We start from the raw sequence: 26,547 nt of genomic DNA on the forward strand, positions 1-26,547 counted from the left end.
TTCATGGCAATGTGTTTGTTTGCATATAGTCAAGCAGGGTTCCTAGGGCTGCTTTGGGAGACAGAACCCAGAAACCTGGCATACTGGCAAAAGGGTAAGAATTTCTTACCAGCCAGACTCTGGTCTCTGTCTCTCTGTGCAAACTGCATAAATGAATAGTAAAAGTCACTGTTTATCTCCTCTGTAAAGTTTTGATTAATATAAAAAAAGAATTCTGAGGCCAATCTTAAGCTGTAGTGAATCTGGTGTGCTTTGTGTCTTTCTGTATTGTTTTGTCATAAAGAGGGGTACCTTAGAATAAAATGTGTGCTTAGGACCCCATAGACCTGCTGTTCAAGACATCCCAGCAGACTGGTCAGTCATGTCTTTGGGAGCTTGACCTTGTAACCATGTGGCCATGCTTTCTCTTTTCACAATGGCAGCCTGCGTTTAGGGTTCAATTCCTGGCTTAGGGAATGAGTCCTTTATCTTCTGTCTGTGTATTTATATATGTTGTGTGTGTACTATAAAAGAGCATTAATTAATTAGCTTAATAACAATAAGAGCTTAAATCAAATATTTTGTCAGAAAAGTAAAAAATGTAATGCCTTTTATTTACTTCATGTAACTTAAGTAATCTTTGGGAAATAAAGACAGTTTTAAAGATTATTGGTAAAATAAAAATATCTTCAAAATGTAAATATTTAGTCTAAATTATGCAGGTCAGATATTAGATTTGCAAAATGCTTTAAGGTCATAAACTGCTTCTTTGACTTTTAAAAATTGCTCAATTTATTTTGGAGCATTAGATTCTAGATAAGGCCTGGGGACAAATAGAATTAGCCATGTCCCCTAGCTATGCAAAGAAGGTTATAAAGAAAGGAGATTTTATATAAGAAAGGATCTTATATCGTAAATTCTTGTCCTAAAGTAAAATAAGTGGTTGTTAAAAAAGAGGGATGTTTAGGTCAAGTTAGAAAGTCCAAGCATGTCATAGATGGTCTGTGTAAGTCATGAAATAATTTACAAAAGAGAATTTTTGCAAGTAATATACAATTTAATTAGACCTCCTAATTAATTAGGATTAATTAATTAATTAATTTAGGAGGTCTAATCCTAATTAGGTCTAATTAGGATTAGACCTCCTAAATGCTTCATAAAATGCCACTATGACTCTTAACTCTACAACTTGCCTGCTTTACAGCTAGGTAAGGCCTGAGACACGTGGAGTGAGATGCTGGAGTCAGACCTTAAGTGTACTTCTCTCTGGGTCCTAGACTCCACAACTAATATATAATTAAAATCCTTAACTTACCAAAGTTTTCACCAAAAGTAAAACTCACTAAGAGTTAACATTGTAACATGTAAGTGAGACTACTGAAGCAACAGTTTTACATGCAAGTTACGTAAGAAAAGTGAATGCATTTTCAGTGAAAGATTATAACAAGGCATGGGAATGTAGATTTTTTTTTTCTGTCTAAAGGGTTAAAGGATTGTTTTAAGTTAGGATAAAGCTAAAAGTTTGAATGAGTTGTGGAAGATTTATAAAAATTAATATTGTAAAAAATCACGTGTGTGAACATATTGACTAAATTTAAAGGGGTATTTTCTGGTTTTTCCATAAATTGAACATCAAAATACAAGCACAAACAGGGTTTTCTTAAAGCACTGATCTGCTCTTTAGCAAACATTTGTAAAGGATTATAAAAGGTTTATGAGAATCTCACCTTATGGTCAAACTGATTACGATTGGAAAGATATGTCTACAAGGTTTTCTTAAAAATTGGTGTTGACATTAATAGCACACTAATGCAAGGGTGAAATTTGGCTTTCTCTCTTGAACAAGATGTTCATGCAATATTAAAAGATAATGAAAGATCTTTGTTTGCCTTTTGAATAAACTACCCACCCACCAAAAAAAAAGGAAGGGAAAGACAAGAGACAGATTGTTTGTAAAGTAAGTCTTCCATCTATCAACAAGGAAAGGTTTTTGCCTTTTAAAACATTTTTGAGTCATCATTTTGCTAAATGAATGACTATGGTAACCTGGAATTATATTTCATAATATCAAGTGTTTTAAATCTTTAACATATTTAATAGGCTTCCCAAAATCAAATTTCAGCTTCAAAATTATCTTTTCTAACCTCTAACTTTGAGATGCTGCAGAGGGCCCCTGAAGCATCCAAAAGAGAGGTAAACAGAATTATTTGACATGTTTAATTACATGGGAAGCATTGTCAAAAAGAAAAAAAAATTTAATCTTCTTCAGGTTATATTTTAGTGAATAATATTAATATATGTTCCAAAATTGTATGAGATTTCTAAAATTCCAGTATGTCTGAGTATATGCTATCAATCATAATTATTATTATGTTATTGTAGACCACAGAAATAACCAAATTTCCTTGTCAATTGTGTTTTTAACTATAACTATTTAAAGTCATTTCCACAGTTAATTGCTTAATGCTGATGCAGTTTCTGAAAACTTCACAAGCATGCAAAGTCCTAGAATATGGTGTCTTTTAGGAGATTCATGAAAGATTGGAAAGGACCCTAAAAAGCACTCTTGAATACAGGTTTCTAATAAGTTTAGAATTATATCATTTGAACTGGGTAAGAATTCCTGGAACTTTAATGAAAAGACTGACTGAGTTCTAAAACTGCTAACCCAAGTAGAACAAAAATTAATTAAATACCAAGAAAATACTTTGCCAGATTTTCATGCTAAATCAGCTGATACTGAAACTGTTTAGATATAAAATTTGAATAAACTCCATCATTTAAATCAAATTACCTATGACAACCCATCAGTTATCAGTGTTATGCACCTAATTTGGGGAAACTACTGGTATTCAAGAGGATATGAGTCTAATGTTAATTAAGCATGAACTCATGGAGAACCAGGATGGCCACCTTGTCCTTCCTAAGTCCTTAAAGCTTTTGTTAGTAAAATTTCTGCATTACATGACCCGTCACGGAAAAGATAAAATGATCCAAATTGAATATATTGATGTGGTGACTTATAAATTGCTAAAATAGTTTATAACCAATGTTTGGTCCCATATTCCTGGGAAAACAATCAAAGCTTCAGGTACATCCAGTCACCTGATAGGCCATTTAAACATTTTATAGAGGGATTTTATTCGATTGTTATTTTCAGTGCATGTTTTCTGGTTGTATAAAAGCTTTCCCATGCAAGAGGGCTGATGTTATAACACTAAGTTATTATGCCACCAAGTATTTTCACAAGGTAAAGAAAGCTTTTTATGGTTCACTGAGGACAATCAACTCCTTCACAACCTAGAAACTGAAGATTCTATCTTCTGAGAACATTGGATAAAGACTGTCCTTGCCATCCACACTACAGCAAAACTTCTGGACTTTGAACTTTGGGTTCATGATCTCACAACTGAGAAGACTCCCTCCACACTCTTGGAACTGTACACCCATTGGAACCCTTAAGGTAAAGCTAACCAGGGAAGTTTCTCTCCCGAAGAAGATGGCATCCTTGATGTGAACAGCTTTTCCCAAGATCATGAATCAAGACTTCTCTATTATCATGAGACTCTTATCTTTGAATATTTTTTCCTTGCTTTTGCCTCTATGAAGAATAGAAGTGGAAAAGGGATCTGTTGTGTACAATTATGGGGTATACTTTTATTTGTGAAGAATTTTGCAGCCAGCTTTAGGTCCTTTTTCCATGATTTGGAATAAAAGAGGCAAATGTATCCCTCATAATAGGCTCTATAGCAGTTTACTGTAAAGGCTATGGTTACATAATAGACTAAATTATCTTAAGAAAGTTATGCTAAATAATAGAATTGGCTAAACAGAAGAGTATCTGTGCAGCTGCTGGCACTCATGGCCTATGGAGAAAACATCAGGTATTATAGAGATTCAGTTGTAGCAAATTAATGAAGAGACTGCTTAGTTAAGTGAGTAGACTCTTTAGCTCATTCTTTAATCTATTTGAGTTTGGGAGGTTTGGTTTATGGTGACCCTGGATAAGGAGCATACTTACTCTCAACTCTTGGTATTATCCTCCTGATAGTCATAATAATAGTCTCCCTGGTGTGCTGTATTCTCTCAAAGGTTTTAAATGTTTGCATGCTGCCACCTCTAGAATGTATGCTGTGGGACTGTCCAAAGTATCAGAGCTGAATAAGCTTAGATATGGTGCAATCAAGTGAGTGAGTCAGCTCTGAAGTGGAGCTCTTTGTCAGGACCTCTTGTGTTTCCAGTGGACTCACCTTTCTCCCCTTCCATCCTTTAAGGGACTGGAGGGAGCTGCCCAAGCTGCCTGGCCAGATGTCTGTGGACTAAGTGTGACTGATGGATATGGGGGACTGATCCTACCTGTATCTGACGAAGAATATTGAATGATGTTAGAGAAAATCCTAAATGGTGCCTCTATTCAGATGTAATTATTCTTACCAGCAGATTCTACTTTCTGAGAAGCTAAAATTAGAAATTAAATTTGGTAGGCTAGGGTGACATGTCCTCAAACCCGCTAAGGCAGGGATGTGAAGCAGGAGGATGTCAGACAGGAGCCTGGGGCACAGCAATGGACACAGTAGGCCTGGGATCATTCATTCAACAGTTGACCAGTGCCTCCCATGAGCCAAGTACTGTTCAGGAATGGGGAATACAGAGGTGGGTACTATAATCTCTTTAAAAATAACGTGTTCGTTTGTATTTACTGCTCTTATCCATACAGCCTTCTTATTAGTACATATGTACAGAGGAATGTCTTAAATATTTATCAGATATTATAGGTAGAAAAATAGAGGTGATTTGTGGCTTTCATTATTGCTTGAGTTTTTAATATAATAAGCATGTGTTAAATTCTGTTTTTAAAAATCCTCTAAACGTTTTTTTAAACAAAGCCATAGCAGGGGAATCCCATGATTGGTATCCCTAGGTCTGAGGTATGTTCCATTGTACATTGGAGCTTTGGGGAGCGGATGGAAGAAGGTGTCTGGTGAATGGGACATTTTAGTTTATGGAAGAGAAGAGAAAAATTCCCTGACTACAACTGGTTTCATTGTAACTTTCCATCTGCTATTGGAATCAAGAACTAAAAACTTATCAGCAGGCAGCAGTCAGTATTGCATGTCCTTCCTCTGCATCCGTGCCCACGGAGCTCCTGATGGAGATGGGTGAGTACAGGAAAGCAACTAATCTCACCCCTCCTGCTCATTCCTGAGAATGGGAGTGCTAACTTCTCACTGAGCGTGGGAGCTGTGCACATTTCTTCTGCCCAGGAAACATACTGAAGAAAAAAAGTCTCTTTTCTTAAACCTTCTTTCTTCCTTTCCCAACTTCACCACCACGGCAGCCCTCTTCATTCACATAGCTCTGATCAAATATCCTCAGAGAGTTAAGACAGTTACGGTTGGAACTCTCCGTGTCTGGCTCTTCCTTCTTCCCTGCATCTTTGGTCCCCAGTCAGGAGGTCTAATGGTAATATCCAGTGATTTTTCTAAAGAGGAATCAGTGGTTATATTATACAAGAGGTGTGTGTGTGTGTTTTTGGGTGGTGAATACAGAGCAGCGGTTAGGACCATAAGAAATAAGAGAAATGGAATGTGGCATGACTGCTGCCAGTTCTCATATTTTTGAAATTGGTAATTTAAAATAAAGTAGTTGGCTTACTTACTTAAGCCTCACATCTTAACCGTCCTTCCTTGATCTGGAGTTCCTATCGCCTACCTTTATCAATAAAAATGCCTTGAAAATGAATCCTACTATGTTAAAGCATACGGTTAAGTAGATAGAAGCCAAATTGCCTGGGATGAAGTCCCAAGTCTGCTCATTACTATATATCCTTGGGGAGGTTACTCAACCCTGCTTCAGTTTCCCCTCTGTAAAGTTAGAAAATGAGTCAGTGTGAGAATTAAACAAATTAATACATTAGGCAGGGCGTGGTGGCTTGTGCCTGTAATCCCACCACTTTGGGGGGCTGAAGCAGGAGGATCGCTTGAGCCCAGGAGCTCAAGACCAGCCCAGGCAGCAGAGAGAGACTGTGTCTCTACAAAAATAAAAATAAAAAAACTACCTGGGCATGGCGTTCGTGCCTGTAGTCCCAGCTATTTGGGAGGCTGAAGCAGGAGGATCACTTGAGCCCAGGAGTTCCAGGTTACAGTGAGCCCTATTGTCACTGCACTCCAGCCTGGGCAACAGAGTGAGACCCTGCCTGAAAAAAAAAAAATAAAAGTATTTAGAATGATGTGTGGCACCGGGAAGTGCTCATTAACATTAGAAACTATCTTCATGCCCCACTGTCTTCCCCATACACCATAGTCTTGCTTCCATCCCCACACTGCCCCATCCCTTGCTTATCCCCTTGAGCTCAGACTCATTCAAAGCCTTGTCAAAGGAGCCTCTGTGCTACAGAAGATGCTACTGACCACTTATAGGACATGTCTGTTTTACTCCTGTGCCACTGACTCTTCCTTCTTAGGCTTTTTTGTGGGTTCCTTTCCTCATTCTTCATGTTCTCCATGATTTTAATGACCACTTATTTATTCCTGACTCCCAAATGAAAATCTAGTGTATACTTGTGGAACTTTATATGTGTTTACTCATCACTTGCTTGACATAAGCTTTTAGATTTCCCAGAAGCACCCGAAACTCAACATATAGAAAAGAGACAATTTTCATTCTGGCTACTCTTACGTTGGATGCACAGCCCCAAGCCCCCTCCCGTTGAGGTCCCTAATTCATTTAATGGCTTTCTCATCTTCCTAGTCACCCACACCCACCACCTAGGATGCAGCCTTGATAACATTCCTTTTACTTAATTCACAATATCCAACTAATCACATCCTATGTATTTTAACTCTCAGACATCTCTCAAATTTGTGCTCTCATTTTCATACCTATTTCTGTCTATGTATTAGACTCTGAGCATCCTTTGCCTAAATACTGCATCTTTTGCCTAAATGCTCTCAGCTGGTCTCTCTGTCTGAAGTTTTTTTTTTTTCTCTCAAGTCATAGTCCTCCATAGATCTGTCAATTATCTACGTCACCCCAAATGAAACTTCTACACTTGATCTTAGCCAAAAGGCCGAGAAGCGATCCCCAAATGAAACTTCTTATTGCATTCTGGACAAACTCTTAAGTTCCTCAACATAGCACACAAAATCCCTTCTGGTCTGATTCCTGCCAACCTTTCTAGCTTTATCTCCTGTCACTCCTACTTAAATTACTGCTCTAATCAATTTTTATAGATTTTATAATTGATGATTTGGCATCCGTTGATCACTAGGCCAAACTAACAGCCAACATTGTTTACATTTCCCCTGTGGCCTGGCTTTTGAGGGTGTGCCTAAATCATATTGCAAATCTTCCTAATACAACCCTTAACATCTGTGTTTCACTTCTTGCCCAATCAAAAATATCTCTATCTAGCTACTCACTGACACATCAGTAATAAAGGCAGAGTCCCAGTTCCTTTTTTTTTTCTTTCCTTTTTTTGGAGGCAGGGTCTTGCTCTGTTGCCCAGGTTGGAGTGCAGTGGCATGTGATCACAGCTCACGGTAACCTGGAATTCCTGGGCTCAAGTGCTCCTGCCTCAGTCTCCCAAGTAGCTGAGACTGCAGGCATATGCCACCATGCCTGGCTAATTATTTTTTAATTAAAGAAAATGTTTTAGGCCGAGGTGGGTGGATCACGAGGTTAGGAGATCGAGACCATCCTGGCTAACATGGTGAAACCCGGTCTCTACTAAAAATACAAAAAATTAGCCGGGCATGGTGGCAGGCGCCTGTAGTCCCAGCTACTCGGGAGGCTGAGGCAGGAGAACGGCGTGAACCCAGGAGGCAGAGCTTGCAGTGAGCCGAGATCGCGCCACTGCACTCCAGCCTGGGCAACAGAGCGAGACTCTGTCTCAAAAAAAAAAAAAAAAAGAAAAAAAAAATGTTTTTTGCAGAGACAGAGTCTCACTATGTTGCCCAGGCTGGTCTTGAATTCTTGGCCTCAAGCAATCCTCCTGCCTTGGCCTCCCAAAGCGCTGGGATTAATGGCTGTGAGTCACCGGGTCCAACCCCAGTTCCTCTCTTTTTCCTTGTCCCTGTGCATGGTGAGGTTTTGTGTGGCCCTGAGTGGTATCAAGCTGAATAACAAGCAGAGAGGGATGCTCTAAAAGAAAATAATATTTATTCAGGAATAGGCATTGCAATGGGACTACGCATGCCATAGTCAACTATGTGCATATTCAGGGGGGTATAAAGGAAGACAAAGGTTTTTAAAGAAAAAATGAGTCAGATTCCATAATTGTTTTGAGATAATTATCCTTGGCTACAAGGATCAAACGGCAAGGATGGCATCAGTACTAGGTTGGACAGGGAGTTGCTGGGTAGCCGTCCTCACAGACGTATTTTTTTGTGTGTAAGGTTGCGATGGCCTTTGTGCAAGGCTGTGGTTTTTGCAGTCTTTTGTGACAGTTTTTGTCATCAGGCATGGGTGCATGAGAACCCTCCCTCCATGGCCTTTCACCAGCTCCATTTTTCTGATTAAAAAAAAAAATACAAGTGACTCCATTTTGATGCTGACAACTTTTTCAATGGCAATGTGCAACTGTAATAAACTTTTTTCAATCTTTCAGTGACACTGACATCTTCATGTCTCTACTCAGTCATACAATTAAATTAAATAATGTGTACATTTTAAAACAATGACACCTGTTTAATAACAGACACTGTGAACTGGGACCCTCTAGGCTGGCCACTTTTGGTGTTTTATTTGGGCCACAAGTTTTTGAATGCTTTCAATTACCTACAGAAAATTTCAAAAGTGGAAAATTTGCTATAAAAATCTGCCTTTATTGCTTCTCTTGAAAACTGGAAGAACTGGCCACCCAGGTCCCATAACACCTACCTGGCTGAATAGGGTCGGCCCCACTTTTAGCAGAAATAACTTCTGCAGTTTTCAACAGCCCCAGCTCTCCTGGGCGTTGATTTTCCTAGTTGCTTCCTTTAATGCAGACATTTGAGTTTGCAGCCCTAGATTGACAGTGTAGGGGCACTGAATTAGTTAGGGTTCCCACGTACATCGTTTCTTACACTCATTTTCTTCTGCACAGCACTTTTTTTTCCTTTAACCACTCGCAGATGCTAACTCATTCTTCAGGACTCAATTCCAATGTCCAGAAGCTTTTCTCTGAACTCATGATGGACTCCGCGTCCCATTATGTATTCCCACATCGCTCCGTACATCCATCTGTCACATCTCTTGTCACATTAAATTCAGATTAAATGTTTGTAGGATGCTTGAGTTCTTCACAAGTCTCACGTCACTTAGCGACGGTCGGGAAATCCCCAGTGGTAGTTTCGGGAGCCATTCATTCATTTTCTTCATTTCATCATTCTTTCAACAGTCATAACGTAGGTGACGACGACTGACTCATATCTTAAAAGATGTGTGTGTCCCTCGACAAATAACCTGTCTGCCCCTGCCGTTCTGTAGGAGGACGGAGTCCCAGAGAACTACAACTCCCATCAAGCACTTGGGGATCGCCCCGGCTGAGGGAGAGACTATGGCTTAGGAACCACCATTCGCGTGAGGCTCTGCTCCCCGCGCCTGCGCAGAGTGCAGGGCCACGTCGCTTTTGCTGTACCGGGGACCACGCGTCTCATCCATGGCTTCCGCAGACTCGCGCCGGGTGGCAGATGGCGGCGGTGCCGGGGGCACCTTCCAGCCCTACCTAGACTCCTTGCGGCAGGAACTGCAGCAGACGGACCCAACGCTGTTGTCAGTAGTGGTGGCGGTTCTTGCGGTGCTGCTGACGCTAGGTAAAAGGCGGCCGGTGGTTATGGCGGGTTCGGGGCGGGCAGAGGTACGGGCTTTGGCTGCACCGCTGCAGGCCGGGGACGCGGGGCTGAGAGGGCGCCTTGAGGGCATCAGGAGGGTGAGACCCACCCAGTCTACACCCCACCCTCTCGCCTGAAGCAGCGGCAGCAGCTGGGCGTTAAGGGGGATCCCGGGCAACCCCCGGAGTTAACGTCCTGGTCCTTGGGGCGCGGATTGCTCTTCGTCATCTGCCCTGTTAAGCTTGAGCGCGCTGTTCCTCGCCTTCCGCTGTTCTCACTGCAAAGACTCAGGGTCTTGACACCAACTTTCAGCCTCCCGTGTTTGCGTGCGGGCGCTGGGATACCAAGGCAGTGAGATAGCACCTGAGTCCCAGTCAGAGTAAGGACTGCAAAGAAAAGTTGACAGTTGACAGTGCCTGGCTGTCAGTGGATCCCTAACAACAGCAATAGTAACCATTATGATAAAAGTCAGTTCCAGGTGAATGAGGTGTTTCGTCACAGACTTCTGTGAATTTCCCCGCCCCAGCCATGCACATATACTGATTCCCAAGGCGTAATTTTTGTTGTTTTTCTCTGTCTATTCCACAGTCTTCTGGAAGTTAATCCGGAGCAGAAGGAGCAGTCAGAGAGCTGTTCTTCTTGTTGGCCTTTGTGATTCCGGGAAAACGTTGCTCTTTGTCAGGGTAAATGATTTCATTGACACCCCTGTTAAGCTTAATAGAAAATTTTATAGCATCCCAGTATTCCTGTCATCTCACGGTTTATTTTGTAAAAGAAGCTGATGCTGTTAAATTTGGGAGTTAATTCTTGACTTACTTGGGAGAACAAAAAGACTCGTAGAAACCCATAATTGAGAAATATTGATCATTTCTCCTTTTTTTTTCTGTTTACCCTTGCCAGATGCTGATATTTAGTCTTTATCACATTTAAGGGTTTTATTTAATTAGTTTCATTCCAGAATAGCAGAAGGCATAGAAGCTAGTGTCCTACAGTTTATAATTCCTTCGTTAACAAATTCTTAGGAGAGTTTATCAAAGACACTTTTTCACAGGGTGATCCTTCTTTGACATAGTGGGCTAGTTAGGCTTCTTTTTACTAATATTTATTTTTAATACATTTAGTATTTTTAACAGTGTGTTTTAATGTGGTGAATAGGAGAGGTTTTCTGCTTTTTAACTCTTCTTTTTGAGAGTATAAATTATTTCCCTTCCATTAAAGAAATACCTCCATTTTTTTTTTTTTTTTTTTTTTTTTTGAGGGAGTGTCTCACTCCAATGCCCAGGCTGGAGTGCAGTGGCGAGATCTCTGCTCATTGCAGCCTTGACCTCTGGGACTCAGATGATTCTCCCACCTCAGCCTCCGAATAGCTGGGACTACAGTCGTGCAACACTACGCCCGGCTGATTTTTTATATTTTTTGTAGAGATGAGATTTTGCCATGTTGCCCAGGCTTCAAATCATTTTTGATGGTTAAAAATCTTTACAGAAGCTTGGCAAATTTGGCCACTAACTGTCTTTTGAGAATAATGTTGTTTTTATTCCATTGAGGAGTAAAATATGCAATTAATTAGATTTTTTTCTACAGGTAAAAAAAATCAATATCGTCTTTTTCACCTGTCGGAAGCAGCATTCATTTACTTAACCTTACACCTGGGAGACTTAGAATAATATAACTCAATTTAGGTGTGCTATTAAAATGTTGAATATCACCCATCTTGTTTTTTTTTACAGTTGTTAACAGGCCTTTATAGAGACACTCAGACGTCCATTACTGACAGCTGTGCTGTATACAGAGTCAACAATAACAGGGTAAGATGTTTGTGGAGTTTTGGAGTCTGACAGTCTTACTTTACTCTGGTGTGTCAGTTAAGGACATTTTTAGGATGAGTTCATCTGAGGATGTAAGTACCATTTGTAGCTTATTTTTATGGAGAAACATATTCTTTGTGACAAATTCTCTTGACAATCTGTACAGTAGATTTAATCATGCCCTCCTCTGCATTGTTGTACCTTAATGTACAGTAACGTTATATCACATTTTATTCTTATTTTTTGTTTCTGTGTCTTCTTTCCAACTTTACAATGAGTTCTTAAGAGTGGGCATTAAACCTTTTAAGTTTTGAATAGGTAATACAAGCACATGGGACAAAAATTCAAAAGGTTAGAAAAGATATTTGGTGAAAAGTAATTTTTCCTTTCCTTTCCCCACTACCTAGTCTTCTCCTCAGAAGCAGTGACTTACTTTTTTTGTGTGTAGTCTTCCGGATGTTCTGTGCATATACAAACATGTCTGTATATCCTTTATTTTTTTTTTTTTTAAATGCTGTTCTGCCCATTATTTTTTTCATACGGCTGATACAACTTGGGCTTTTCTTATTCTCCTACATTTGTATACATAGTACCATCTGGTTGGTTTATGAGCTGCATAGTACTCCACTCTGTTGCTATACCATAAAATTAAATTCTTACTTAATCAGGACCATGTTAATAGACATTTAGTTTTGTTATTATAACCTTTGCTTTTACAAACAGTGCTGCAATGGATATCTTACAGAGTATATATGAGTGTATTTCAAATATAAGGAATCATGGGGCCTGGCTTGGTGGCTCACGCCTGTAATCCCAGCACTTTGGGAGACCAAGGTAGGCCGATCACTTGAGGTCAGGAGTTCAAGACCAGCCTGGCCAACATGATGAAATCCTGTCTCTACTAAAAATACAAAAATTAGCCGGGTGTGGTGGTGGGCGCCTGTAACCCAGCTACTCGGGAGGCTGAGGCATCAGAATCATTTTAACCCGGGAGGTGGAGGTGGCAGTGAGCCAAGATTGCGCCACTGCACTCCAGCCTGGGCAATAGAGCGAGACTAAGTCTCAAAAAAAAAAAAAAAAAAAAAGCAATCATGGGAAAGACATTTTACATACCTCTGTAACTTCAGAATGTAGACAGTGACTACCAAACTGATTGTAATGCATAAGTTTGTTTGTTTTTGAGACAGGAGTCTCACTCTGTTGCCCAGGCTGGAGTGCAGTGGCATGATCTTGGCTCACTGCAACCTCTGCCTCCCGAGTTGAAGCGATTCTCCTGCCTCAGCCTCCTGAGTAGCTGGGATTACAGGCGCCTGCCACCATGCCTGGCTAATTTTTGTATTTTTAGTAGAGATGGGGTTTCACCATGTTGGCCAGGCTGGTCTTGAACTCCTGACCTCAAGTGATCTGCCCACCTCGGCTTCCCAAATTGCTGGGATTACAGGCGTGAGCCACTGAACCCAGCCATGTAATACGTTTCAGTGAGTGAGTGGAGTGAGGGCTCGTTGGAGGGTGTGGATGGATAGATGGATGAATTAGAATTGTGGTTTTAGACCTTTTCTTCTTCTCTTTGTCTTCTTTCCCCTTTCTCATGCCTCCAGAATTAAAGATTGTAAAGAAAAATAAAGGGACATGTTTTTAAATATCTTAGCGATATCTTTGTTTTTTTTTTCAATGATGACACTCTTTGTGGTCCAGACCTTTTTAAACTCCCAAGGATTCAGATTTTGAAATTCCAGGTTTGCAAGATCATCTAGTACCTGCACTAGATTTTTAACTTAGGATACTCCAGGATATGCTTTAAATCTGTACCTTCTAATATGTAGCCACTGGCCACATGTGACTGTTGAGCACCTAGGACTAGTTCAAATTGAGGCATGCTGTAAGTGTGAAGTACACACCAGATCTTGAAGACTTAGTATGGAAAAAAAGAACGTAAAGTATCATTAATAATTTCTTTTTTTATTACATTTTAAAAGATAATATTTTGGATATATTAGATTAAATAACTTAAAATTAATTTTACCAATTTCTTTTTACTTTTTTATTATGGTTACTGGAATATTTAAAATTACATATGTGGCTTCTGTTATTCTATATTTCTACTATATTTCTATTCTATCAATATTTCTACTGAATATATAGAGCATTTTTCCCTTCCCTCTTCACTCTTTCTCCTACCCCCTTACGTTTTCGATCTAATCTCTTTAGATAGTAATGTACCTAGTAATGTATCTTCCAAATTGCTTAGGGTGTGTGGTATAGTGCTGCTTTTGAAATGGAGCAGTTAAGTCCCAACCTGGGATCTCCAGACTCTTAACAGTACTTAAAAAAAAAGAGAGGGACTAATAAAAAACATATTTGTCTATAAAGAAATGCACAGGCTATGTGAAAGGTAAGGTCATAATAAACCCAGCTGGAATTGTGTTAAATCTGTGCAGGATACTGATTGCCTGCTTCTGAACTGTGGGTATGGTTGGCTGTGGATAATGTAGAACATGTAAGAAATGATGGTCTGCTGCATGTACCAGGCCACATCTAAGAGTCTTATTGTTGAGCACAGCCACGTTTACACTGAATATAAACTTTATTCACCATTCCAGGCCTTGACCTTATATTCAGGAATGGCAGCCTGGCATGGTGAATAGAACTTATTAGGGTGCATCGTAGATTTGCTCAGTAGGGGCTCAGGAATTGACACAAATGCTGACGGAGTTGGAACAAGTAAATTATATGTCTGGAAGATAAATATTTAAATAATTAGATTAAGGGTGGAAATGATAAAAGTGTACTTTGTTATAAAGATTGGAGATCCCAGTAAGAGTAATATGCTCTATGAAAAATTGTAAGTTCTTATATTACATTATTAGTTTATGAGTACTTGTTACTGTTTTCACATTTTTGCTTATACTCATATGGTACTCCTACTTTGCTGTACTCACACTGGTTTATCTCCCAAGCCTCAGGTAGATCATGCTTCCCTGACTCCCCCAGACAGGTTTTTCCTGTACCCTCAAAACATTTATCAATGTTCTCATTTTATATTTATGTGTAATTTTACATTATGTTCACCTTTCTCATAAATTTTGCCAGATCAGGAACCGTGTCTTTGGCCACTGTTACATCCCCAGAACGTTGACTAGTGTTTTATGAGTAGAAGTTGCTTTGTGAACATTTGTTTGGTTAATTAGGTACCAGTTTGGTAGCCAAAATATGATACTAAAGGTTTATATTGTGAACGTGGAACTGTATTGAAACGTTAATGTTATTGCTGCCATCCCCAGGGCAATAGTCTGACCTTGATTGACCTTCCCGGCCATGAGAGTTTGAGGCTTCAGTTCTTAGAGCGGTTTAAGTCTTCAGCCAGGTAAGAAGGAAAGAAGTGAAGTGGGCTTGTCTAGGTCTGTATCTGTATATCAAAGCCACTCATGTGATTTGCTCTGGTGGTGTTTGGGAGGCAGCGTGGTATCCTGTGGTAGACCTTGAGGTGACCTTGGGGTCAGCCAGTTCTGGGTTGCAAGTCCACCTTCACCTGGATGATGAGGATTTTACGGGATTAAAATGCTTAAAAAGTGTTTTTTAGTGTTTAGGAAATGTTAACCCTTCTTGTCATTGTTACTAAATGTTTGCATTTATTCTGAAGGTGAATTTAATAATGTATATGACTATTAAAATCTGAAAAAAGAATTTTAAAGCTGGGATGAATCCTAGCAGTTTTTAAATGCCAACATCATTTATATATATATAGTGTTTTTTTTTTTTTTTTTTTTTGAGACGGAGTCTCACTCTGTTGTCCTGGCTGGAGTGCAATGGTGTGATCTCGGCTCACTGCAACCTCCACCTCCTGGGTTCAAGTGATTCTCCTGCCTCAGCCTCCTGAGTAGCTGGGATTACAGGCACGCGCCACCACACCCTGCTAATTTTTCATAATTTTAGTAGAGATGGGGTTTCACCATGTTGGCCAGGCTTGTCTCGAACTCCTGACCTCATGATCCGCTGGCCTTGGCCTCCCAAAGTGCTGGAATTACAGGCGTGAGCCACTGCACCTGGCCCATATATATTCTCAAATTACGTAAAATTGATGTTTCAAGAAGTACAGAACAATATTTCCATATTTCTTTTAGTGTGTGCTCTGGTGTTACTGACTCTAAAGTTCTTCCCTAAAAAGTCTTATGCTGCAGTTTCAGATGCTTCTTTTTTGGTCTCTGACATTAATAAGAACTGAAGAGGAAAATCAGTATGCCACATTTCACTGATTTGAAGACACATTTTAATATCTCTGAATTTGGAATATATCTTATAGTTGATGGTGTCATAGTTTAATTGGCAGTATTTTCTCTTAGCGGTCCCTAAAATAATGTCTTTAATTGGCAGCATTTTAGTTTTGATGGAATGAAGTAGTAGATTCTTTGCCTTTTATTGAAGATGTCTAGACTGAAATTTCATTATTGCATGTTTGCCCACAAGATGGTGGTGATGAACAATTTGTCACAGATAAGAAAATTCCTTGGACAATTGAGACAAATCTAGAACTGGTAAATTTTGCCATAATTGGGTTTTTATTTCCAATTAAATTTTTTTTCTTTTTCTATTGCCAGTTCTAAATATTTTATGATTTGCAGTATAACTACTCTGTGATTCATGTATTTTGGGTAAATAAAACATGCAAAATATGAAGATAAAACTTAGTTCAAATAAATTATAATCATGATAACATGCAAATTGAAAAGACATTTACTATATTGGTATGTGACTTTTTTTTAATCCTACTTTCTGGCTTCGCCAAGTTTCCCTAGTGGCTATTTTCCCTCTCCTGATTTGAACATATGCTGTTGCTGTTCTTATCATGGTTCCCCTCCCCCATTTTTTAAACATTGCCTATTTGATTGTCTGAAACCAATAATATCAGTTTCCTTTTCCTGAACCTTAAACACTTTAACTTTGATCTTCCTCACATCTTCCTTTTATTTATGCTCCTTTTTAACCCCCATCCATACTTTTTTTTCCTCTTACATTCAGTGATGAGAATTACCAGGATGCTTATGGTCTTTTGCTCCCCATTGCTTCTTGAATTTTACTTCTTCCCTTTAGATTCAGTTTTCTATCACTGAGTATATCTTTTAGAAGTGTTTCCAGAGAGGGTGATGAGTAGTCAAATGTTTTCAGTCTTTGTTCATTTGTAACTCTATTTGGCCAGCATTTTGGAATGTCTCTTTTAGCTGAGTGCAGAGTCCTGGGTGGCAGCCGCATCACTCCTGACCTCATCCATCTGTTGCAGATGAGAATGTTTTTGCCAGTCAGTCTAATTGTCATTTCACTGTAGTAAGTCTGCCTGATTTGACCTTCTATCCAGGGATAGATTTTCTTCTGTTCAAGGATGGATTTAGCTTTATCATTCTTGGAATTCAGTTGTGCTATTCCAGACCAAAGATTCTCCTCAGTTTTGGAAAATTCTCACCATCGTTTCTCCAGGTAGTGCTGTTTCCCCATGATCATTTCTCACACTCTGGAATTCTTATGAATGTTATTGAACCTTATTATTTTTGCCTTTCTTGTTTCCTCTCTGTCGTATCTTCCAGATCTTTCTACTTCGCATATTGTAAGATTCCCTCAGATTTGTTTTCTAGTTTATTACATTATTTTCAGCTGAGCATGATCTCTGCTTAACTTTTCCATTGATTAATTAATATCATTTACTATATTTGTCTAAAATACTTACCTTTTCAAACCAGCCTGTTTCTTTTTATACTATTCTATTTTTTATTGTAGTTTGTAGTATTTTCTTAAATAATTTTAAACATTTACTTTATAGATAGCTTTATTATCTTAGTTTTGGGGTGCTGATTATTCTCTTTGGGGTACCAGTTATTCTCCCTCATAATTATTTTCTTCTGTGCCTTGTAATTTTTGCTCCAGAACCTTTCTTCAAGAGTGACACATCGTTGATATTGTGGTGGTTCTTTAATCCCGTAGGATATGAAAGCCTTGCTCCATAAGCAGTTCATAGTTCCTTCTGTTGGGGCCATAGGGCTTCAATAAGTCTGGCCCAATTTTTATGTAAACCTTTCCCCTTGGGGGTCTTATACCTGGAGAGAGTATAAATTCATACCCTATATCTGTGTGAGGCAGTGGAGGCCCGCTGTTTCTAAGGGAACTTTTTTTGCAAGCCCCGACCTCCCTGAGACTATTTTAAGTTGTAGGCTTTGTGCAGGGCATTCAGTTCTAGCTCCCCAGCTGCATGTTGGCCATTGCATGTCTCTTATCTCCACCTGGGCATTCAAACCCTTGTCCATAAGGCTTGTATTTTTTTTTTTTTTTTTTGAGACGGAGTCTCGCTCTGTTGCCCAAGCTGGAGTGCAGTGGCGCGATCTTGGCTCGCTGCAAGCTCCGCCTCCCAGGTTCACGCCATTCTCCTGCCTCAGTCCCCTGAGTAGCTGGGACAACAGGCACCCGCCATCACACCAAGCTAATTTTTTGTATTTTTAGGAGAGACAGGGTTTCGCCGTGTTAGCCAGGATGGTCTCGATCTCCTGACCTCGTGATCCGCCCGCCTCGGCTTCCCAAAGTGCTGGGATTACAGGCGTGAGCCACTGCGCCTGGACGTTTTTTTTTGTTTTTTTGTTTTCTTTGAGATGGAGTTTCGCTTTGTCACCCAGGCTGGAGTGCGGTGGCATGATCTCAGTTCACTGCAACCTTCGCCTTCTGGGTTCAAGTAACTCTTCTGCCTCAGACTCTCAAGTAGCTGGGATTACAGGCTCCCGCCACCATATCTGGCTAATTGTTATATTTTTAGTAGAGACTGGGTTTCATCATGTTGCCCAGACTTGTCTCGAACTCCTGACCTCAAGTGATCTGCCCGTCTCGGCCCCCCAAAGTGCTGGGATTACAGGCGTGAGCCACCGCACCCGGCCCCCTAAGACCTGTTGTCTGCAGTTTCCTTGGGCTGCTGCACTTTAGCTTTGATATCTCTTTGTTTCTGTCACATGAGGAGTCCCACTATGGCTGCCTTAGTTCAGGCCCTACCTGGTGACTGTGCTTCTAGTTCAAGCGCCCTCTAAGATTGCTTTGTCTTCCATTTAGGCACCAATATTCTTCATAAGACAGAAAAGCATGAACTCCACAGGTCATTGTGTCACGCCTCACTGTCTGACTTGGTTCTCCTTCATTTCCCCATCTCCCTGTGTACCAGCTTACCTTGCCTTCCCCAGGGAATGTGTTTCACGTATTTGTGGCTTGAACATACTGTAGGCTGAGTATCCCTTATCCAAAATGCTTGGAACCAGAAGTGTTTTGGATTTTAGATTTTGGATTTTTGGATTGGGGATACTCAACCTGTACTTTCCAGACAGTCTGTGCCCCAATTTTTGGTCTAGCTAAGATTCAACTCAACTGTTACATTCTCCTTAAAGTTGCCTTTGACCTGGTCTCATTTAAATGATCTTTCTCTTTATTCCTGTTACACATGTGCATAGTTTTGTCTTGGCATTTATCATATGGTTCTCTATATGATGATTTGTCTTGGAGGACAGGCATCATTTCTTACTGTCTTTTTTCAGCTTCAGTCATTGATACACAGTAGCACTCAATAGTTCCTTGTTAAATGAGGATTTATGTTATATGATAACATATGCACAGACCTGCATGTGTGTCTGCTGAGTGTTAATCACCAAGATTGACTTTGAAGAAGTTCAGGATAGTTTTTCAAGATAATGATGTCCTGTTACACGTTCACATGCCACTTTTTCTTGTTTTCTCCCTCCAGGGCTATTGTGTTTGTTGTGGATAGTGCAGCATTCCAGCGAGAGGTGAAAGATGTGGCTGAGTTTCTGTATCAAGTCCTCATTGACAGTATGGGTCTGAAGAATACACCATCATTCTTAATAGCCTGCAATAAGCAAGGTGCCATCATGTTTTCTTGCAATAATAATTGAGTTTTTTGGGGATTGCTGCTACTAAGAATTATTTCCATTATTTACAGTTGTTATTATTGAGGATGAGATACAATTGCTGTAAAGAACTATAAATTGAAGGATTTTTAATCTTAAAATTTATTTCTACTCCTACCTTTTCACCAGTCTTCTAACCAGAAGACCAAGGAATGATAACCAAGTGACTGCTAACTGATTTTTCTTTGATACAGTGTTTTTTCTGATTATAAATTATTTTACTTTACCAAGTTAAGTTCATCAGATTGACAATATGTGATATCAGATGCACAGTTTTGCAGGGTGGAGTTTCTGCTTTCAAACAAGTTTACTGTACAGCACATTTTATCAAGGGAAGTTTGCTGAAGTTGTTTTCTTTTAACCTGATAACCATTGAAAACTTTTCTAGTAATCCCCAATAAAATTGGGCTTCAGTTCCGTTACCTGTACAATAAGACAGACTAGTGGATCTCTTCAGGTCTCTTTCAGATCTGAAATTCTGATTCTATGAAGAGTTCAAGGCATTTCTCAGAAGTGACCAGATAATATTGATAATGCCTTATTGGGAATGCAGTTATTAGCGTCATTACCTGACCTCTTTATTTCCCTGATTGAATATAAGGAAGGGAGTTATTGTTTATTTGCCATGGGCTTTGTGCCAAACCAGAGCTTGTTTCTTACCTTTAGTACACTTAATGCTTTAAATATATCGTCTTAGGATCAATTGGAAACATGCTAAGTTTACTTTAAAATGACAGATAGGGCACTGTCTTTTGGCATGTGAAGGCACTTCTCATAATCACAGCACTGGTAGGTTTTCTTTCTGTTAAACAGTAAACTTATATGTTTTGAATTGAAAGGTCTATAAGGTGTGGAGAACTTTAGGGAAAGCTAAAGTCAGTTTTAGGGTCACCAGCATAATATGTTTATAAGCATTATCTTGGGAAAGCCCCTAGTGCAAGTATAAAGCTTACTTTGATAGAGAAGGAACTAGTGATAAAAGGTCTTTTTTTAAAAAAAGAGAAAAACTTACTGGTTTAAATAGGAATTTTCCTTCTGTGTAAGAAGTCTTGGGGAAAAAACTCATTCTCGTTTAAACTACAACAGTGTCTTTATTTCTTTACAGATATTGCAATGGCAAAATCAGCAAAGTTAATTCAACAGCAGCTGGAGAAAGAACTGTAAGTGTGAAAGAGGCCTGTTGGTTAATTATATATCTTAACACTTAGACTGTAAGCAGCATATTCATGTTTCTTTTGTTTGGTTTTATGTGATTATCACAATTATAGACTGAAGATTAGTGTGATAAATATTTGTTAAATAATTTACAAAATAATGGAATCACAAAAACTTACTAGGGTGCTTATAGATATTTTAAAATTTCATGGAAAGAAGATTTTTTTGAAACCATAAACTTAATTTATTTTACCATTGTTACTAAATCATTTATAGTTGAAAGGTTTTAGAAGCTAAAAAAGTTTACATGCCAACTTGAGAACGGTGTTATTTCAGTGAGTGGAAGTGTTTGTTCACCACTCAATAATGCCTGTGAAGTGGTATTTAAGGATGCATGTAAATAATAAAAAATAAAAACTGAGAATCAGGAAAAAAGAAATTAAAACATTTAAAAGCCACTTTGGAAATTATTGACAGAATAAAACAGAACACTGAGGAAGACTGCAAGTCTTTGATACTATATTGTAGCTTCTTAGATTGTTAAAATACTTGGCAATATTATATATCCTGCTTTGAGTGTTTCAAGGTTTGTAAATTGAGCTATAAGCTTTTGAATTTTAAGGCATCTAGCATGTCTTCTGCGTTATGCCAATTTGTAAGAGCTAGCCAAAAGCTGGTGTAGAAGAAATGATCAACATTTATAGTAAAGCAAGTTATGTTTTCTTCTTGCTTTTGTGTAAGGCCTTGAAAAGGATCTGATGAGGAAAAACTGTATAAATTCAACTTTTAGAAACTTTTCTCCCCACTATGACTTACTGACTCCCTTATTCATTTAAGAAGCACCTGTAGTGCATCTAGTGGATGCCAAGACTGCAGTTGGGAGCAGCTGTAGGAGGAAATGTGTTCCTGTACTCAGGAGCTTAGAGTCTGGTAGAATCAAGTCAGCTTCGGGCATTGGCAAACTCCTGCCTGGGCCTGCAAGCCAAGAGTAAATCGACATTTTTAAAGGGCAGGTAAAAAACAGAAGAAAAATATGCGATAAAATATTTAATTTCTGGCTCTTTGCAGAACAATTTTGCCAGCCCTGCCTATGCCATTTTCAGTGGTTCCTTTCCCGTCTGGAGCTGCGAGTTTATCACCCCGTCCTCCTGTGCTCTTGATGCTCACTCTCTTGGATTGTATCTGTTGCTGCCATTAGGTTAATAAGGACATTGGAACAATTGGATGGTTGGGTTTTTCTAAAAATTCTCTTGAAATTGTTGGGAATTGTTTTGGGGAAGCCAAAACTGTCATAATGTTATTTGTGAATCAGTCTTGGGTTATTTTTAACAGTACAGTCCAAGTCTCCCGTGGTTAAAACACATGTTTTCCATAGGCTGTTTGCTTTTCACTCTATAGACTTAGAGAAAAACAATACAGAAGCCAATCCTTTTTTAAAAGCATTGAAAGGCAATGCTTTCTTAAAAGGCAGTGAAACAAAATGTTGACAAGTTGTAAAGGTTAACATCAGTTAAAATTCGGAATCTGACTAATTTTAATCTCAGATTTATGAGAATTAGGCCCTGTTAGCTTAGAGGCATTTCATAGTCTCTCAATAACACGGTATATTATATTTACATGGCCTTGTGGCAAAAGCTGAATACATGTTTTACTTTTTTTCCTTAAAAAATTTTTATTGTAAAATATCTTACTCATAATAGTATATATGTCACATGCATTAAGCTTAAAAAATATTAAAATGAATACCTATGTACTCACCACCATGCCTAGAAGGCCCCTGTTTCTCCCCAAAAGCTTTTCCCTCAAGAGGTCAGCAATATCCAGTTTTGTATTGTTTTCTAAAAATACTTTTACAGTGTGTGTGTGTGTGTGTGTGTGTGTGTGTGTGTGTGTGTGTGTGTGTTCCTTCCTAAACAAGGTATTGCTTAGTTTTGCCTGTGGATTCTTCGCTAATTTTGAAGCAACTTTACAGAACAAGAAATGCTTTATTTTGTAAGAAAGAAGATTGGCAGCATGTATTCCTCTGCTTCTGGATAGCAGAAAGGGGAAGGGGAGGCCGACAAAGGAGTGTTGCTTATGCACCCTTTATTAGGGCCAGCAGGTGGCAGTAAGGGGACTTACATTGGGAAGGTTTTGGTGGTTAAAGAGGTTGGATAATAGTAATTCTGCCCTAGTTAGAGATGAGAATCTGGAGTTGGTGGATTTCTAAACTCCATATCCAAATAGACTCAAGATAAAAATACATACCCTATCTACCCACACTTAACTTTCAGAAACTTACGTTTTTATAACACTTAAAGCATGTATTTTAAAAATATATTTTTAGACGGCTTCATTCAGGAGATCCTCTTAGAAGGGGGCCTTGGGCTGAAAGAAAGTTGGTGTGACCTGGTCTACTGCTGACCTGCCCTCTAGCCCTGTGAGGTCCGACCCCCCCAGCCCGCCCCACCTACCTCACCTCTCTGTCCAAGAGAGGGACTTATAAATGCAAAGGATTATTCAACAATCTTAATAGCATAATTGGCAATTCCATAGTTAAGTTTTAAATGAGTGCTGAAATGTTTAGAAACTAATATGATTTAATTGCTGTATAAAAATTTTGCCTCCTGACTTCTTTCCTTTTGCCCCACAGCAACACCTTACGAGTTACCCGTTCTGCTGCCCCCAGCACACTGGACAGTTCCAGCACTGCCCCTGCTCAGCTGGGGAAGAAAGGCAAAGAGTTTGAATTCTCACAGTTGCCCCTCAAAGTGGAGTTCCTGGAGTGCAGTGCCAAGGGTGGAAGAGGGGACGTGGGCTCTGCTGACATCCAGGACTTGGAGAAATGGCTGGCTAAAATGGCCTGAGAGGCAGCTCTAAAGCACAAGACCTGGATGTGTGACACACAGTTTTGGAAAAAGGTCTGTGGTAGTCTGGAGTTGATGAGGAAGGGGTACAAGATGTGGTTAGAAACATTTCTTTGTTCTGGAAACAAAGTACTGTTGAAACCAGCTTGGAATTTTTTTTTTTTTTTTTTAAGTTCAGTTCTCCCTTATGGCTGCCTTTCAAACAAGTACCTTTTATCTGATGCCTGTATCTTCCCTTTGTTAAGGTGTAACTTGATGTAGGGTCAAGGTTTTTGTGACAACAGGCAGACTCCACACAGAGAGGATATGATGAGAATATGGCCATCACCTGAAAAGTGTTCTTATCTTCTGTGCTTTTGGTCCCTGGAAACAAACCCGCCTATGTATGAAGCTAGTTGATTTCCAGTTGCACTATTTCCAGTTGCCTCTGAAGTTCACAGGCAATACATTGTCTAGTCCTTTGCGAATTTCTCTGATTTGTGGGCACAGTTATGAAGTTTCCCCACATGGGAAGACAGGTACAAAATAGCAGAGCCAAGCAGACAGTGGGTCTATTCTTCATTAGCTCAGTGACTTGTCCACACTCGTCTTAGCACTTATGTTTCAAAAGCTTGTCACAAACCCTTGGAGTCATTCCCAGATAATAGAACTGGAAATGATAAATCCCCTAATGCCAAGGGTCTAGTGTGTTCTTAGTGGTTATACTGGGAAGTGTGTGGAGATTTAGGTGCTGCTCTGCTGCTCTGGATGGCTGAAGGCTCCTGGGCCATCTTCATGTGCTGCTTGAAGAGCTCCTATTTTGTACTCCTGGCTAGAATGCTGTGGAACAAATACAAAGTGAAAAAAGTTCTCTGTAGATTTCTGAAGTGCATATTCATTGATGCCAAGAAAAAAAAAAAGTTGCCGTTTTGAAGTGATGTTTTTTGCTGTCTTCTTAAACACAAGGCTTTTTTGAATGATTAGTATATTTCATGGTAAAGAAAACAGTCTGTCTGGCTCAAAGCAATTAAATAGAATGTAATGGTGAGTACAAATGAGTGCACATGTCAGGACTCAGGTCTAACTCCTTGTCTCCTGAGCCTAAAGATTGCAACATACACAGGAACACACTCCTATTCCTACCCCACACACTCAGGGACAAGCCCAACTAAAGCTTACAAGGAGACCAGGGTGGCTCTGTCCAGGGGAGAAGCCAGTTATGGAACAGTGCATTGAGAGCCATGGTAGGAGAGGCCCACAGTTCTCTGGAGCATGCGGCAGGGGCACCCCACCTGGCCTTGAGGATCAGGGGGAGTCAAAGGATAAAGCATGGGGCTGATGACATCTGAGGGAGTGTGATCCTCCATGTATGGCCTCTGCCTGCTGTCTCACATGTCCCTTCTGGTGGTCACTTGGGCTCTAGGAGTATACGTCACCTCAGACCATCTGGCAGAAATACTCCAGGCTCCTACCCCAAAGCACATGTCAGCCTTGCTGCTGGAGCACGAAGACAATGTAAATGAAACATGAAATGGAGGAGTTGTGAGACCCTGACTCTGAGTCCTTACTTGAAAGCTGCTGCTGGTGTTCTGAGTGTCTTTTGGACTCTTATTTCTTGCCCTTTTCCTTATTAGGCAAGCAGTAACTTAGGAAGTAGGTAAGAGCAATAAATGTGACATGTTATGTCATCATAGTAGGAGCTCATGGGAATAAAAGTCAGTGGCTTGATGCTTCTATTAGAGGCATGTGTCCCTCTCAGCCTCTTTTCTTTTTTTCTGGTTAATATCTTACTTTATTGGAGGAAGCAGCACACCAGAAAAAGTGACTGAAGAAGGGCTGCAAGTTTGAGTTTGATTCAAGGCCTAAAGAAGGTCTTCCAAAAAAGGATAATTCTATCTGGAACACCGGTCTCAAATGTTAGTGGGCATCAGAATTACCTGCGATGCTTGTTAAACTGATTTGAGGACCCTACTCTCAGACAATTTGATTCAATAGCAAGTCTGGTATTGCCTCAGGAATCTGCATGCTTAATAAGTCTTTTGTCAGTCGCATGGCACCCCTAGAGATGATCTCGCCTGGAGTGTCACGTGTGCCTTTACTTTGTTTTTAAAGTCTCTTGGGGCACACACCCTGCTGAGTTTTTCTGACAGGGTCAAGTCAGCAGGCATGGGAACTCTGACCTTGCTTCTTACTCCTGTACTAGTAGCAGGCATTCTGTTCTTGTGGCTTTGGGCCAGGATGAGGTCATGGTGACTAGTCTTTGGGAACTGGGAAGGGTTTTGATGGGAGGTCAAATTTGCTCTCTCCACTCAGGTGGTGCCCTCTTGTGGCCCTGAGGGCATTTGACTAAAGTAGGCCCATTTCGTGAGATGGGCAGGTGTGGCCAGAGTAGAAGGATGGATGTCAGGTCTTGGAGATGGGCCAACTAGGCACGACTGTATGACATAGATGAGACACTTGAGCTTGAAACACCTTGGGAACATGGCAGTGTATGGACACCGAGACCTCCTAGGACAGCAGCTGCCTAATGCAAATGACCCTGTTCCCTGCTAAGGCTGCAGTGAGATGCCCTCATGGAGGGGCAGCTGTGATGAGTGAGCCCCAGGCACTCTGCTGGTGAATATGTAAGTGGAATCTCCCAGTGGGTATGGACATGGGCAGACCCAGAGGGGTCTAAGCACTGCACTGTTTCTTCCTTTGGCTCCTCTCCAGTCCGGGCCTTGGTAGCCTCTCCACTACCAGGTGCCTGACAGTCCACTGGGGGTTCCTAATCAACAGCAGCTGCTGTTGGTGGGGAGTCCCTGGGGTCTGTCACTTCTTCCCACTGCCTCTGTCTCAGTGCCTCCTGGGCTGTCAGTGTTCCCCTGTGGTCCTGCCTTGTATGAAGCGCTGGCCATGCTCTGTTGACTTAGATCATTTCAGCCAGTCTATGCTTTTTCTTGTTTTTGAAGTTTTGGGTTCAGCACAATTGTCAAAGCTTCAGTTGGCTCATGCCTGTCCTCACCTGAAGGCCATCAGTGGCAAT

General features: G+C 40.1%; 1 protein-coding gene across 3 annotated transcripts in view; it reads left to right on the plus strand.

Annotated features, from left to right (window-relative positions):
* The window catches only part of SRPRB (SRP receptor subunit beta), a 30,766-nt gene extending 6,310 nt beyond the window's left edge, over positions 1-24,456 (plus strand). For 2 of the 3 annotated variants that reach the window (XM_054680215.2, XM_016939860.4), the window contains exons 2-8: positions 9,448-9,773; positions 10,380-10,474; positions 11,522-11,599; positions 14,881-14,963; positions 19,359-19,495; positions 20,648-20,702; positions 23,330-24,456. In XM_054680215.2, coding sequence (XP_054536190.1) covers positions 9,620-9,773; positions 10,380-10,474; positions 11,522-11,599; positions 14,881-14,963; positions 19,359-19,495; positions 20,648-20,702; positions 23,330-23,543 — 816 coding nt within the window. In that variant the 5' untranslated portion in view covers positions 9,448-9,619 and the 3' untranslated portion in view covers positions 23,544-24,456. 3 annotated transcript variants of the gene reach the window in all.
* The last annotated feature ends 2,091 nt before the right edge of the window (positions 24,457-26,547 follow it).

The sequence above is a fragment of the Pan troglodytes genome, chromosome 2, assembly GCF_028858775.2.
Source record: "Pan troglodytes isolate AG18354 chromosome 2, NHGRI_mPanTro3-v2.0_pri, whole genome shotgun sequence".
Lineage (NCBI taxonomy): Eukaryota > Metazoa > Chordata > Mammalia > Primates > Hominidae > Pan > Pan troglodytes.